This window comes from Centroberyx affinis, unplaced genomic scaffold, assembly GCF_046629955.1.
Source record: "Centroberyx affinis isolate AG114_WGS23_722 - 3 ecotype Tasmania unplaced genomic scaffold, CSIRO-AGI_Caff_v1 ptg005940l_1, whole genome shotgun sequence".
Classification (NCBI taxonomy): Eukaryota; Metazoa; Chordata; class Actinopteri; order Beryciformes; family Berycidae; genus Centroberyx; species Centroberyx affinis.
Genome location: NW_027283018.1, coordinates 33497 through 50685, shown reverse-complemented (window position 1 = coordinate 50685; position 17189 = coordinate 33497). Strand labels below are relative to the sequence as shown.

The 17189-nt window shown below is 38.1% G+C and overlaps 1 protein-coding gene across 1 annotated transcript; it reads right to left on the bottom strand.

Moving 5' to 3' along the window:
* Positions 1 to 2593: 2593 nt before the first annotated feature.
* Positions 2594 to 16789, bottom strand: slc19a2 (solute carrier family 19 member 2). The gene is made up of 6 exons (XM_071547459.1): positions 16643 to 16789; positions 13407 to 13964; positions 11069 to 11315; positions 8820 to 9012; positions 5644 to 5785; positions 2594 to 5242 (listed from the first exon to the last, which is right to left on the bottom strand). Exons 1-6 carry the CDS (start codon positions 16784 to 16786, stop codon positions 5087 to 5089), a joined length of 1440 nt encoding a protein of 479 aa, XP_071403560.1. The 5' UTR covers positions 16787 to 16789; the 3' UTR covers positions 2594 to 5086.
* Between the last annotated feature and the right edge of the window lie 400 nt (positions 16790 to 17189).

Genomic DNA, 17189 nt, shown 5'->3' with positions numbered 1-17189 from the left:
GTAGTGATGTTTTTATTGCTGATGTGAAGCAGATTTAGCTCATCTTCATGAGACCATTTCCCTTTTATCATTGTAGCCATATTATTGATTGTTTGCTTTGGATTATTGATTGCTTCATAATTTTCTCAAGTTATCATTACATTATTGATTGTTTGACATATTGAATATATCTATATCTATCTATCTAGCTATCTACTTTTTTTTAAATTCCCAAAGTTGATCATTTTTCCCATCAAGCAGAGAATGAAGATGACCTCCAGTTGTCCCCCACCAAAGGGGAGACTATGGATCAGTCTCCATCAGTTAGTTCGTTAGTTAGTCACACTGTAATGTTGACTTTGTGCCGCTAGGGGGCGGCATTGACAATGAATGGGGACTCAGTGGTAAAGCAATCTAGTTAAAGTTATCATAGGTAACATAATAGTCTACACACGCTACACACTTGGAGACATCAGACTGGGTTGATGTGTTGAAGTGAGAGTCAATGGAGAATTTTTGGGCAAACCTCTAACCACAAGACACTGTAGTTATTGTCCAGTTGTTGGACTGTTGTTCTGTTATTGCATCATCACTGCACTGCCACTGTGCCTCAGTGTTGACTACTTATATCATATTACCACTTACCTACTGTGCAATACCATATATCACTTAGCATTTATATTATTCATAACACTCACGCTCCTGGTGTTGTATGTTATATTGTATATTGTATTATAAATTGTATTGTAGTGTACATTGTGTAATGTACGGATTGTATTTATTGCGTATTGTAGTTCTTATATTTTGTACTGTATTGAGTAAAAACAGGACAATTACAAGATATAACTTTTAAGCCTAATTCTGAGGAGAGTAGGCAACAGAAATATATGGTCAATCTGTCCTTTCATTGTCCCATACCAAAATGCTTATACAATTTCACTCATATTTCAAGCACACTCAGCAATCACTGACTGACCCAAGGGTGGAACTACATCACTGGTGGAGGACAACATGTTTACTATTTGCTTGTATTTCATTTCACAGTGTTAAACCATGACGAGGGTTATGTGTGCATTTAGTGACCTGCCCCTCAGTGCGAGGGGGAGGGGGAAACTGTTCTGATGGTAATTTGTGTGTTACTCGCCAATAACCAGGGACAGGGGTCGCAAATTAGCCTTGGCTAGAAATCCCATATGCAGCTCATCTGTATCATGTTATTGTAACCTGTTACAATGTTTGTTTTGCATTGTCCCTGACAAATAAACAAATAAATAAATAAAATAAAGACACATTTGAATGAGAAAGAGTTCTCTTCGTCTATTTTTCTACATAATGATCTACCGCTCGCTACAATATTATAGCTATAACGGATATTGGCTGAAACAGATTAATTCAACTGTAACCTCTTCTACTAACTGCACAGAACTGTCAAAACTTTTGACATACTTAAAGCCCCTGCGGTGTAGATTTTGTATCTGATTATATCATCCTCCAATTCATTTTGATACCATAAAAGTTTGTCAGTAGAAAAATGAGACCATCACTAACATCACCAACCAAAGCAGGAAGACAACAGCCACAGTTTGAATGCAGGCTAGTTGCTTAGATTGAACAGTGTGAAGCTAATCAATATGGCAGATGGTGGTAAATTCATGTCCATGCTATTTGGACCCATATCTCACCAATGGTGCATTATATTGTATTGAAGTTTGTCAAGAGAATTGTTCAGTTGGGGAGATTTGTATTAAGTTTTAACTTTGATTATAATTATTAATAAAATAATTTGTTATTGAGTTAATTTATTATTGAGAGAGGATTATATCCATTCATTTTGGAGTGTTTAGGGGTAATAATAATATCATTAACTGGTTAACTTTATTAATTTGTGATATAAAAATAGTTACGCCATGCAAGCTTTATTATTATGAAGATTAGCCCAGAAGGAAAAATGTTATTATTTGGCAAAATAAAAATAGTTGGGACATACAAGCAAAATAATTGGGAAGATTAACCCTGGAGTCTTTTTGAGTGATTATTGAATGGCTTGAATTAATTTAATTAAATGGCTTTTTATTACACTTAATGGGGCCTTTCGGGGAATTTCGGCGATATACCCTTGCTGTCGGCCCCCGACACCGTCCTTGTTTTCACAAACTACTTACTGTTCAAAGACATTGCTTAGTTTCCAGAGTTATCAGGTGCTACTAGTTCCAAATAGCAAGGAGAAATCAAAAATGCACACAAAATAGAAGTAGGGGTCTCACGAGGCCAGAGGCCATCTCACTAAGCGTTGATGACTGACTGACTGAAAGACCACGAGAAAATGGGTCTTAATGATGAACTCCTTTTAAATGTCTTTTTGTGATTTCACTTGTAGAGATGTAACAGTTCATGCATAGAATCCATGGTGTGCTTCTGAAAAAGGTGTCTGTTGCCTTTTTCTCCCCTTTTGCCAGAAATGAACCTGAGATGACCTCCAGCTCCTGACACATCTAGATATTTATGTATGTGTACATGTTACCATAACATACCATATTTTCTGCTGACAAAAACATGACAAAACATGGGATAGTTTATTATATTTATTACTTTCCTGAAAAAATAAAATTGGTAATCGAAAGATATATAGCTATGAAATACATAAACAGACGAAACAGAGTGAGGATAGTGATTACACAATAAAACACTTGATACATAAACAAGAACCATGATTATTAGGCAATGAAACACTGATTTCTTTGTGATAGTTTGTGCATACAGAGACAGCAGCATATAATTGTGTGCCAGACATTTACCTAGTTCATGTGTTTACAGTACCTTCACAGTATTAACTCAGTTTTGGCAGGTAAGGAAGTACAGGTAAGGAAGTACAGGTATGGGCTTACATGTATGACTAAGTCTAAAATCAGTGTAAAGAAACAAAAGCTTGTCAAGTCAAACCTTAGAACGGACGCACATCTGGAAAAGAAAAAGTCTAGTCTTCAATATGAAACAAGTGTGAAATGCTGATATGCCTCCATTCTATTACACCAACTAATCAAACATCAAACTGTGAATCTTCTAATGCTATGTTTCCTTGTATGTGAAAGGCAGAGGTAACAGAATACATACTTCTTGTCATTGTATTGGAGAAACTAACGGATCATTTTTTGTAACGACGGTTCCAAAGCTGCTAATAAAATACTGAAGACAGGTTTGTATTGTAATATACAGCTCTGGAAAAAAAAATTAAAGAGACCACTGCAAAATTATCCTTATGGTCGTTTGCAAACCTCAGCCCGGCTCTTCTTTGCTTCTGAACTCTTCCTAAGTTAAAACATGAGTATTGTGTTGTTTAAAAAGTGAAAAAATGAATATGAACTTGTTTTCTTTGCATTATTCGAGGTCTGAAAACACTGCATCTTTTTTGATATTTTGACCAGTTGTCCTTTTCTGCAAATAAATGCTCTAAATGACAATATTTTTATTTGGAATTTGGGAGAAATGTTGTCAGTAGTTTATAGAATAAAACAAAAATGTTCATTTTACTCAAACACATACCTATAAATAGTAAAACCAGAGAAACTGATAATTTTGCAGTGGTCTCTTAATTTTTTCCAGAGCTGTATATTTTACAGTGACACATGGACTTTCTTTGTTTATGTCAATAAAACAAATGGGGCCAGCACAGTGCATAGCTACCAACACACACTACAAGTGTCAAAATGTTCAAGCAAGTTCTTGGTAGTGGAGTTTTCATGCCCTAAAAGTAAGTAGTAATAAAAGTAATAAGTAAAAAAAAAAAATTAAATAAATAAATCACTGTGTAATAATATTTGGCCAGTAGAAAAAAAGGCATTACTTGAACCGTTCAACAGTTTTCAGTAGTATTGCTATATTCTACACAGCACTATGATTCAATATATCTTGGAAATGAGCCTTTCATTTGCTTTTGTTCTATTCATTTGGTCAAATAAAAATAAAAAAAGAGCATTTCTGATAGTACTTTGATATTAATTTGGTTGATTTATGTCAATTTGGTAATCTCTTTTACATTATACTTTATATATCCCTTAAATAATGAGTAAGCCTATATGTTTTATATATATTTTTTTTGCCACTTTAGGCACTTCCAAATTCTGTAACTGATCATTCAACAATAATGAACAACCTGATAACAGCTTTTGCAGTTAGGGTTAGAGCAAAACTAATCGGCTTGTCCCAATGTAAGCAGCCATAGGATTTCAAATGTAACGTGGAGTTGAATGATGTAACATTTCAAGCAGTTGATTTACTTAACATTTAAATTAATGTTTAAGGCAGCAAGTTCAAGTAAGCAGGGAAATCATTAGATATTTCTATCTATTTCTAACATTGGGCTACATACAGTACTGTGCAAAAGTCTTAGGCACATGTAAAAGAAAAAAAGTAAAGTGAAGATGCTTTCAAAAATAATTGGTAACACTTTACAATAAGGGTCACTAAGTTAAGGGTTAGTTAATGTTAAGGGTTAGTTAACTTTATAATATAACTATATAACTTTAACTTTATAAACTATTAAATAATGTATAAATTAATACCTTAGTTAACATGAACACCATTAATAAATTACACATTAGTTAACTGTTAATTAAGGGTTAGTTAATGCTTAATAAGGGTTAGTTAAGCATTAACTAACCCTTAACTTAGTGACCCTTATGTTACCAAATAATTAAATGAAAAGTTTCTAAATATCAAAAAATGTACTATAAAGAGCAGTCTACTGACACACTAATGCAGAAAAAAAATGAATAAAGACACAATTTATATAAAAACTCTTGGGTGCCTAAGACAGTACTGTATATCTCATATGAAGCCTTTATGTGTGACCTGCAATATTACAATCATAGATGTGCCTAAATATAGGCAAACTACATAATACAATAATCCATGTAATGGCATATCTATCTCTCTCCTGGTGAGAGTTTGAGACCAGTGCAGTCTGTTCTGTGCTTTACTAAGCAAAGGCAAACACATAGGCAGCCTATAAGTCTTTGTGTTGGACACTCAGCAGGCAGAACACCCCCCCTGTCTGTGGCCACTGTGCATCATTAGACAGCGTGGTCACATATGGGCCGTCCCGTAGAGCTCATGTGTCGCCGACCGGAGGAGAGTCCGACTCAGTTTCTCCGCCGCTGTCGGCCAGGGCCTCCGGCTCGGCTCGCCCCCTGGTGGCCAACTTGTAAAGAGCGGCGAGGAGGAAGACCGCGGCGATGACGGCAAAGTAGCTGCCGTAGATGAGGAACTGGAGGGAAGAGAGCGAGACGATTATTCACTGATTATTAAAGAGCTTATCGCACCTTTTCATTAGTGAATTATTTTGCATTTTGTCTCATAGGACAAGAATTGATCCTTTCCCCAACCCTGAACCTCGACAACACTCGCAATTACACACACAGCCATCTACTCACCCATAAATTTACCCACACACAGGCACAAATGCAGACAGCCTGTATTATTTGCAAAAAAAAAAAAAAAAAAATGTGTGTGTGTTATATGGACAAACTTCACCCATGTTTCAACTGGCATGAGGCCGAGTAGACAAGGGCAGAATTTCTCATTTAGGGGTGAACTATCCCTTTAAGACCTACAAGAGCGTAATTAGGCATTAAAGTGTAATCAAACTATAACGTTCCACCGCCTTACCTGTGGGAAGACATCGAGGCCCAGGCCGTTGGAGTCCACCACCACCACGGTGAGCAGAGACTGTAGCAGCAAAGCCATGAAGGTGTTCACTCCGAATACCAAGGCGTAGCGCTGCATGCTCAGGCTAGCGGCGATCTGGTATCTGGAGGGTTCAGGGGGCAGAGTGCAGGGGAATGTAATGAGAGCTGATCTCAACGCCACAGTGTTTCTCCGAGATTTATTTTAACAGTGGGGGCCTACCAAAGTTTGGAAGTGGACACCATTCTAAAGGAAATGTGAAAATAAGTAATATAATCCAGCCTGATTTCCCCCCTGAAACACATGCAAGGTTAGAATTATTATGTTTGTAATACTGTAGTGGTTAGAAGCCTATGGAGTCAGAATTATCTTAAAAAGAAATAAATGTACACAACAAGTTTCACAAATGTACAGTACAGGCCAAAAGTTTGGACACACCTTCTCATTCAATGCGTTTTCTTTATTTTCATGACTATTTACATTGTAGATTCTCACTGAAGGCATCAAAACTATGAATGAACACATGTGGAGTTATGTACTTAACAAAAAAAGGTGAAATAACTGAAAACATGTTTTATATTCTAGTTTCTTCAAAATAGCCACCCTTTGCTCTGATTACTGCTTTGCACACTCTTGGCATTCTCTCTATGAGCTTCAAGAGGTAGTCACCTGAAATGGTTTTCCAACAGTCTTGAAGGAGTTCCCAGAGGTGTTTAGCACTTGTTGGCCCCTTTGCCTTCACTCTGCGGTCCAGCTCACCCCAAACCATCTCGATTGGGTTCAGGTCCGGTGACTGTGGAGGCCAGGTCATCTGCCGCAGCACTCCATCACTCTCCTTCTTGGTCAAATAGCCCTTACACAGCCTGGAGGTGTATTTGGGGTCATTGTCCTGTTGAAAAATAAATGATCGTCCAACTAAACGCAAACCGGATGGGATGGCATGTCGCTGCAGGATGCTGTGGTAGCCATGCTGGTTCAGTGTGCCTTCAATTTTGAATAAATCCCCAACAGTGTCACCAGCAAAACACCCCCACACCATCACACCTCCTCCTCCATGCTTCACAGTGGGAACCAGGCATGTGGAATCCATCCGTTCACCTTTTCTGCGTCTCACAAAGACACGGCGGTTGGAACCAAAGATCTCAAATTTGGACTCATCAGACCAAAGCACAGATTTCCACTGGTCTAATGTCCATTCCTTGTGTTTCTTGGCCCAAACAAATCTCTTCTGCTTGTTGCCTCTCCTTAGCAGTGGTTTCCTAGCAGCTATTTGACCATGAAGGCCTGATTCACGCAGTCTCCTCTTAACAGTTGTTCTAGAGATGGGTCTGCTGCTAGAACTCTGTGTGGCATTCATCTGGTCTCTGATCTGAGCTGCTGTTAACTTGCGATTTCTGAGGCTGGTGACTCGGATGAACTTATCCTCAGAAGCAGAGGTGACTCTTGGTCTTCCTTTCCTGGCTCGGTCCTCATGTGTGCCAGTTTCGTTGTAGCGCTTGATGGTTTTTGCGACTCCACTTGGGGACACATTTAAAGTTTTTGCAATTTTCCGGACTGACTGACCTTCATTTCTTAAAGTAATGATGGCCACTCGTTTTTCTTTAGTTAGCTGATTGGTTCTTGCCATAATATGAATTTTAACAGTTGTCCAATAGGGCTGTCGGCTGTGTATTAACCTCACTTCTGCACAACACAACTGATGGTCCCAACCCCATTGATAAAGCAAGAAATTCCACTAATTAATCCTGATAAGGCACACCTGTGAAGTGGAAACCATTTCAGGTGACTACCTCTTGAAGCTCATCGAGAGAATGCCAAGAGTGTGCAAAGCAGTAATCAGAGCAAAGGGTGGCTATTTTGAAGAAACTAGAATATAAAACATGTTTTCAGTTATTTCACCTTTTTTTGTTAAGTACATAACTCCACATGTGTTCATTCATAGTTTTGATGCCTTCAGTGAGAATCTACAATGTAAATAGTCATGAAAATAAAGAAAACGCATTGAATGAGAAGGTGTGTCCAAACTTTTGGCCTGTACTGTATATCACGATGTGTAAATATACAAGGATTATCACAAATGCATTTTCCTCAATTTGAATAAACAATTAGTCAAACAATTCTACAAATAAATGCTCCTGCCACCGGCCCTCCCTCTAGGGAAAACCACTAGGGAGTGAGAGCCATGCTCTTAAAACACATAATACATATATAATAACAACTACAACAATAAAGAGTTTGATAGATGAAACAGATTAGCAGTGGTCACGCTAAAACCAAAATTGCAAAAATCAATAAATTATAGAGCCAACACTGCTATACCATATGAAAAAAAAAACACCTCCACAGTTCTAAATGAATACTGTGGTGAGCAAACCTATTCTACCTATTCTACTTGCTTTTACTGGTAAATGCGAAAAACTATCAGTTATAAAGGCATGGGATTTTGAGGATTTTTGAGCTTTGATATGTCCTGTTTTTGTATTCTTCTTTTCCTGTTTTTCACATTTTTTTTTTTTTTTTGCCTTTTGTACTGGCTTTATTTTTAAAAACTGTAAATGGAGTGTATAATACTTTATTATGTTCTATTCTTTTATGTAACTTTATACGTTTTATAAGCTTATATGACTATACCTGTATTTGTTTATATCAGTTAGACTTTCTCTACCTTTTCTCTTCATAACTGGGCTGTGATCTCCATTCTGTCTAGTTAATATACTTTGTTTTACATTTGTTATGTTTACAGTATTTTTCTTCTCTTTTCTGATGTCTCTACATGTTTATGTTTTTTTTTCTGACACATCTGTGTGTTTTGTGTGTTTTGTGTTGTATTGTTATTTTTGTTAAGTAAATAAAAAAAAAATAACTACTACTACCTCAACTTAACTGTGACTTTTTCTGTTCATTCCTTTTTTAATAAAAAGCAACAGTGGAGCTGCTCAGTGGCCACCAGGAGACTGGATCTACTGGGCAGCAGTGTTAATGTGTGGAACTATATGAATGTGAACAATATACATACAATACAACAAATAAAAGTGGCACTTTCACTTTTTCACAGAATCAAAATAAATATGTAGTGAGTTTGGGAATCCCACACCTTGTGGCAGAACCCCAAAAAAAATATCAAAAAAAAAATCACAAAGTCCACCCTTAATACTCACGTAGCAACAGTGATGAGCAGCATGTAGGTGGCTCTGAAGAGGACATAGGAGCCATAACACAGCCAGATGTTCCTCAGTGTGACCATGATGTAAACACACACAGCCATCAGCATGGAGAAGACACAGAGAGCCAGCTCCCCCCACAGGGCCCAGCGCACCGGCAGGTAGCCCACCACCAGGGCCGCCAACGCTCCTGAGGGACAGCCAGCAAACACTGTTACTGTTACTCAGCTGGAACTAGGTGTGGTAACTTTCTTTGTTAGATACAACAGGAATTATACTCAGTGGTGGAAGAAGTACTCAGATCTTTCACTTAAGTAAAAGTAGAAATACCACTGTATAAAAATACTCTGTTCCAAGTAAAAGTCCTGCATTCAAAATGTTACTTAAGTAAAAGTACAAAAGTATTAGCATCAAAATGTACTTAAAGCAACAAAAGTACTCATTATGCAGAATGGCCCATTTCAGAATAATACAGTATATATTATATTATTGAATTATAATTATTGATGCATTAATGTGTAAGCATCACTTTAATGTTGCAGCTGGAAAAGGTGGGGCTGATTTCCACTACTTTATATACTGCTGGGTAGCTTACAGTAATCTATAATAATACATCACAATTTATTAGTTGATTATATTTTGTATTAATAATCTGAATCTGCAAAGTAACTAGTAACTTAAGTTATCAAATAAAGGTAGTGGAGTTAAAAGTACAATATTTCCCTCTGAAATGTAGTGGAGTAGAAGTATAAAGTAGCATAAAATGGAAATACTCAAGTAAAGTACAAGTACCTCAAAATTGTACTTAAGAACAGTATTCGAGTAAATGTACTTAGTTACTTTCCACCTCTGATTATACTACAGTCTGGTTCCAGGAATATGGATTAAACATGTTTTGCTAATTGAAAATCCTCCAAAAGGCAATGCCGGTTTAACCAAGACTAATCAGGGCCCAACAGAATTTCTAGACAGCACCTATCAGCATGCATTTTGTTACTAACAAAGTGTTAGATGGGTGAAGGTCCCCCAGGATTTTGGCATTCATAACTAATCTCAGATAGTCAAAACATAGCTGATTCAATGTGGAAATGTTCAGTCATAGCAGATGTGAAGTTTTATGTTGTTAAATGGGACAAGAGACGTGAGGAGATGCATTTGGAAGTTGGAACTTCCCGACCTTTTTCCTTAAGGGACTCCTATTCTATCACTGAGTAAACAGACGACCCCTGACGAAGTGACGTATTTTATGGATATTTCATATTATATTCAATGCGTAACAATAACAGCACAGAACAACTGATAACTGTACTATTAACCCAAATAGTGAACGCAATAACTGCAGGAAGTTTGTGTAAAACGAGCAATGTGGATGAATATTGAGCAGATTATGTAAATATTGCATCAGAGATTAGTTTTCCTGATATTTTTAGGAACGTTTCATACAATTCTCTGTATTATTTATTTTTAACTATCATACATATTTATTATGCTTTATTATACTAATTATGCTTATTATTATGCTTATTTCTGACAATTTTTTTCAGACAAAAACAGACTGCTGTTTATTGTAAATTTTTGATATTCAGAAATTTTTCATTTCATTAGTTTTGAAAGCATCTTCGCTTTATGGATTTCTTTGACATATGCCTAAGACTTTTGCACAGTACTGTACATTTTAAGTTTTCTTACACCCCTTCAAACCAAGAAGGCCTTGCGACCCCCTGTGAAGCTTTGGCGACCCCTAGTGGGGGTCGGGACCCCCAGGTTGGGAACCAGACACCTAAGGCAGTGATTCTCAACCGTTTTCATGTCAAGGACCCCTAATTTAGTTCACATTTGGGCCCCGGACCCCCATTTGATAACATTTTGTCTCTCAAACCCAAATCTGAGAATATTTTTATTATTAGATATGATTTTGTCCAGAATCCCATGACTATCTGTATTGTAGGTAGAGAGATAACAGAGAAACTATGATCAAAACAGTCATTCTTCTACATTCTCTAATTGTGTTAACGTCTTGTAAATGAAATAATGCTGAAGTTTTACAGTTTTTCAATTTGCTGGGGACCCCCTGGAACTCCCTCAAGGACCCCTGGTGGTCCCCGGACCCCCCGTTGAGAACCACTGACCTAAGGGGCCGTTTACACAGAGAGGGAGAAACTCTGAGCTCCATTCATTTCAATGACAGGACATGTCTGCTTGCACTCGGCAGCCTGGTGGAGCGCTGAGAGTCCTCCACCCCTCACCTAGCAGTGTGGAGAGCGTCTCCACATAGCCGTTGTAGATGTCAAAGTCCTGGGAGGGCCGCACTTTCTCCCACAGGGCTTGAGCGTAGTTGACCACTTGGAAGTAGCCGCAGGTGGCCAGCGCCCACCACACCGACCAGGCCAGCAGGGGGCGGCACGAGTAACACTGGAGGAAGTCCTCCCACAGCATCCACAACACCGCCGCCAACCCGCTCCTACCGCTTCCAGCCTCATCGGCCCTGGACACCTGCAGGGGGAGGGAGGGTGGACAAAACCATGGGGTTATCAAGTGTTGTCAAGTAAAATAATTTATAACTAGGGATGGGAGGATATAAGATTTTATCACGATAAAAACACTCAAGATAATTTTATATTGGTGAATTTCCATTATCGTGAATATCCTCACATGAGCGTGAATATCCTCACGAGTGACTTGAAAAAGCGGTCTAGCTCAGTGCTTCTCAACGTGGGGTCCGGGGACCACCTGGGGTCCTTGAGGGAGTTCCAGGGGGTCCCGAGCAAATTGAAAAACTGTAAAACTTCAGCATTATTTCATTTACAAGAAGTGAACACAATTAGAGAATGTAGAAGAATGACTGTTTTGATCATAGTTTCTCTGTTATCTCTCTACCTACAATACAGATAGTCATGGGATTCTGGACAAAATCATATCTGACAATAAAAATATTCTCAGATTGGGGTTTGACAGACAAAATGTTATCAAATGGGGGTCCGGGGCCCAAATGTGGACTAAATTAGGGGTCCTTGACATGAAAACGGTTGAGAATCACTGGTCTAGCTCACTAACGTACAGTGCTATTGATTTCCTGATTTATTTTGAATTGCCATTTGCCACAAGGGGGAGCCGCATCTTTCCACTCAATCGTCACCATGGCTAAAGGCTCGGCTTGCCCATTGTATCCCCCCCAAAAAAAAGTTAAATCGGATGTGTGGAAACACTGTGCGTTCAAAACAAAACAAAAATATGTGTCCTATGATGCAATAAAAATATTTGTTTCTTAACAAAATGTAAGGTAAAGTGATTCCAGTATGTGTTAGTGCCATTTTAAGAGTTTTAAGCATATTTTGATGATTATCGGGATAATATGGTGAATCGCAATTATTTTGGCCAGGATAATCGTGACATGAAATTTTCATATTGTCCCATGCCTAGTTAAAACAGTGAGGTAGATTGTGGTAGAGATTAACATGTTGCAGAACTGGTTAGGATGGTTTCTAAGCAGGTTCTATGAAAAATGTTAAAAGCATGCGGCATCATTGGCTGATTAAGTGACAGTTTAAAATAAATACATGTGGCCTCTCCACACATGATAATCATCAAGAAAAGGATAAAACTAGAAAGACCTATGGCATATTTCCATTGTGGCCCATAAGTAAAAAACTACAGGTAAATGCATCTACTCTGCAGCTAAGGAAGAACAATTTCCTGAAAAGTAATGGAGCAAGGTCACAAGCGGTTAGGATGTTGCAAGAGTGCTAAACTTGCCACTTGCTGGTGTGTCAATCCACTTACTGCCAATGTACTGTAGTGAGAGAGAGAAATAGTTTCAGGGCGGTGTGGAAAGGAGCAGGAAACCCCGGTCTGACCTAGGGCTGAACGATTTTGAAAAAGTATCTAACTGCGATTATTTTGACTGATGCTGCAATTGCAATTGCAATATGATTTGCAATATTAGAGGGAATGATCATTTTGGTAACACTTTAGATTAGGGAACATATATTAACTATTAACTATGGGTTTTCCCTCAATAGTTTAATAATTTCTCTCAATAATATGTGATACTAGCAGCTTATAAGCCCCATACTGAGCAAAGCAGACTAAAAGCCCAATTCACATGCAAAAACTTCTTTACTGACTGCTGTAAGCACTAATTAGGATACTTGAGGGAAAAGCTATAATTAATGGGCTATACTTGTAGAATGTGATTCTGCATACGATGCAGAATAAGGTGCTAATAAGTGGTTTGTAATGACTAATAATGAACCAAAACACTACTAATATGCATGTTAATAAGCAATTTATTAATAGTTAATGTGTTCCCTAATCTAAAGTGTTACCATAATCCTTACATCATTATTCTCATTTTCATTGAAAAACGTATTGAAATGATTATGGTGTGATTTTTGCGGGGATCTGTACCAAACAAAGATGTTTTCTGAAGTCTGTAGAATATGATGTGTAGGCCAGGACATCTCTGCATCTCTTCACCTTTAACAAATACTGCACCTCCTGCGATTTTAAAATTGCAATAGGTCGATAACATTTTGAATAATTGTTCAGCCCTAGTCTACCTACACAAAGCAGCATGCCACTCACTGTGATTACATCCTCGATGTTTAGAGGCATTTTACTCTCCGAGTCCTCCGTCTTGTCCGCTGGGGATCTGTTGTGGTGCGACGTTTCCTCCTCCGCCTTGGGACTCTTATGGAAGAACAAGCTCCTACTGGGCATGGGCAGGAACCAGGGGGCGACAAAAGCCACGATGGCCGACGAAAGCGTGACGGTCACAAGGTAGAGCAGGGGGACCTGGGCCACAGAGAGCAGGACCTGACCGGCCAGAGAGCCGGCCGCCGAGCCGAACAGGGTGACGCTCCGACAGAGGCCGGTCACCCTCTGGTACTGGGCCGGCTCCACCACGCTGTAGATGTAGGAGTAGTAGGCTATTTCGGTGGCCGTGGCCAGCCCGAAAAAAAACTCCAGGAGCTGCATGGCCAGCAGTCCCTGGGCCTTCAGCAGCATGGAATAGGTCACTATAAAGCTAGCAGCCTGCAAGATCAGTACAGGCTTGTAACAGAGGTAGTCTGTGGCCAGGAAGATGGGGAAGAGCAACACCAGGTAGGAATACGTCCATATTGGGTAGATTTCATTGACAACCTGAAGATAGAAAGGACAGAGCACTGAGATTAAGGTGGAAATAATAAACTGGTAACACTTTACAATAAGGGTCACTAAGTTAAGGGTTAGTTAATGCTTATTAAGCATTAACTAACCCTTAATTAACAGTTAACTAATGTGTAATTTACTAATGTTGTTCATTTAAACTAAGGTATTATATACATTATTTAATAGTTTATAAAAATTACTATTAAATAATGTATAAATTAATACCTTAGTTAACATGAACACCATTAGTAAATTATTACCAGACACATTAGTTAACTGTTAATTAATGTAAACTTCAACTTTATTATTATCCCGAAGGAAATTTGGTCTGCAGCAGGCATCGAAACACATCATGTTACATAAAAAAAACATAAAAACACCGACAACAACAAACATCAGAAATATAGAACACAGAAATTCCCGGAATAAACCAAACAGCTCAAGTAAAAAAAAAACGAAGACACTCCTACCACACTGAACCAGAAAAACCAAAAATGGGAAACAATACCAGATCCAATACTATGCACTGCAAGTGAAGTGCAAAAAGTGCAAAATAAAGTACAAAATCAAATCGAGTAAAGTGCTGTGCAGTGGCAATAAGTAAAATATAATAAATTATATTAAATAATATAAGGGTGTGTTAGTCTAAAGTTAAAAAAAAAAAAGTAAAAAGTTAGGGTAACAAATTAAGCCTGTCAATGACAACAGGAATAAAGGAAGCTCTGGAAGCATTAACAGCAGTGACCCTTATTGTGAAGTGCTACCAATAAACTATAAACACTATTCCCCTGTTTTCACACATGATTCGGATTTGTTGAACTTTTTGTGAAAAACTCTACACACAAATCCCTTCATATATCACTGGCTGCACCATGTGCTCATTTAGAAAGCACTGGCATTCAATATCATTAACTCAAGTCATCACAGCTTGAACCCAGTTAACACACAATTCCCCAGGTGCAAACCCTAAGAGTCAAAATTGTTCACACACCAATCAGAACCTCAGGATAGATAGATAGATAGATAGATAGATAGATAGATAGATAGATAGATAGATAGATAGATAGATAGATAGATAGATAGATAGATAAAAGGGCCATGGGTCAGTTCACTTGTTTTGGAACAATGGATCCACAAAGACCTGAAGGAAGAGGAAGAGGACACAGGAGAGGAGGTGGAAGAGGAAGAGGAAGGGCAAGGAGTTACTGATGAGATGAGTTGCATGAATCTCGAATCGGGATGCTTTATGTACAAATTGTTTTTTTTTTCCATTGGTTTATATTGGTAAATACATGGAAATTATTTTACTGTATTCTACTTTCTTTATCAGTTGCATATTTTTTACAGTACATTTACTTTTTCACTCAATTTCAGGTTATTTTACTACAGTATATTGAGGAATTACAGTAAATATTTTGAAAATGTATACATGTGTTGTGTGTTTATATTGTGTTCATCATGTAAAGAGGTTGTTCTGGGGGAAAACCATAAGTGCCATTATTCATAACAGGTTTTTACAGTAGTGTTTTGAATTGATCTCACCAGTGTGTAATGGCTACTTTGTAGTGTATGTGTATTTGATGGCTTTTGTGTGATGTCTGAAGGCAAAGTTTGGTTTAGATGTAAGATCACATGGGTTTGAGTGGAGAGTTTGGTTTTGACATGGAAGTTTGAAGTTTGTGAGGATGAGTGTGCAGTTATGCATTTGTGTTTAGAGTTTTGGGAAATGGAGCATCATTTCAATAAATGTGTCTTGGAAATCAAGAAAAACTGTAATATCAGGCATTCAGGGGAATAACAGCTTAATTATTACAGCTATTCACTTTAGGTACTTAATTACTTCTCTAGGCTGGCTATAACTTGATGAAGAAGGCAATTATTTTCAGATTAACAAGTGGTGAGTTTCTAAGCATCTGACCACATTCCATAAAGGATTATTTTGGGTAGCTAACGTAGCCTGGTTCTAGATCATTTGTGTGAGCTGTCCAAAAGCAGGGTTCCTACATATTTTCAATTAAAAAAAAACATATTTTTCCCAGACCCTATGTTCTTGACTGGATTTGATTTTGGTCGGTATTTGATATAATGCATGCTGACAGCGGCTGGGTAATAAGAGCGTCCCTCTATCTGAACATTATTCTTCACATCAACAAAAACTGTGGACTCAAAGTGGCTCTACAACAACATAAAAGCTAGAATTATGTGTGTATCGGACCTGAACCGCAACATTTTCCATACTTTTCCAGACATTTTTTCAAATTCCCAAACTATTCAAGACCTGGAAATTATCAAATTCATTTTTAATACTTTTCCAGACCTGCGTAGGAACCCTGCAAAAGTGTTGGTAACTGTTTGAAATGGAAAAAAAAAAAAAAAAAAACTAGAACAGACTAAACCGTTTATAACAAACTCTGTCATGGTATAAGGAAGCAATTCGTGACATATCTAGCATGGTTTCATCACAACTGCGAACTTAACTAAGCTAGTCAGCCAACTTCATTTAGCTAGTAAGAACTAGGCTGAAGATAGCAAAAGGCAACCGTATCTTCTGCGACATTAACGATGTATGTTGGCATTACTTAGAGTTGAACTGCTACTGGATAAATGGAGAGTTTATCCGACTACTATACAAGTCCTTCCCTGTTAGCGTCCTATAGCCGTTAGCTCACCTGTGTTTCCGTCAGGTTCTTGTCCGGTCCCAGCAGGAAGGCGGTCAGGAACGGTTCGGACGGCCTGAGGTTTGAAAAGAAGCCGTACACGCAAAGAAGAATAGTGGGGTAGAAGACAGACATGTTGCAGCATCCAGACCGCATGACCTCCACATACCGCTGCTTTTAGCCTCGACTGACAGCGCACAGCGACCGTGCGAACCATTTGACGCGTAAAAATGACGACACACATTCTGGCCTATCAAATACGAAGGATGAAGGGGTGCGTCCCAGAGCCATTGAAAGCCCAGAGTTCAACCGTCTGCCTGATCCTCTCAAACTGCCCTACCTGTGTGGGGAGAAAAGCTGCTAAATTTTTTATATTGCTGTCACACTTTGGGAAGAGGGACACACAGTTGCATGAGAAATGTGAAGAATAATATATGAATATATGTGAAAGGTTCTGTGATATATGTGAAAAGGTGATATATATTTTTTAGTAATGCTATAATTTGTTATTTTATCATTCGTTTGTGTAATATAAAATCATTTGTTTATAAATTATATA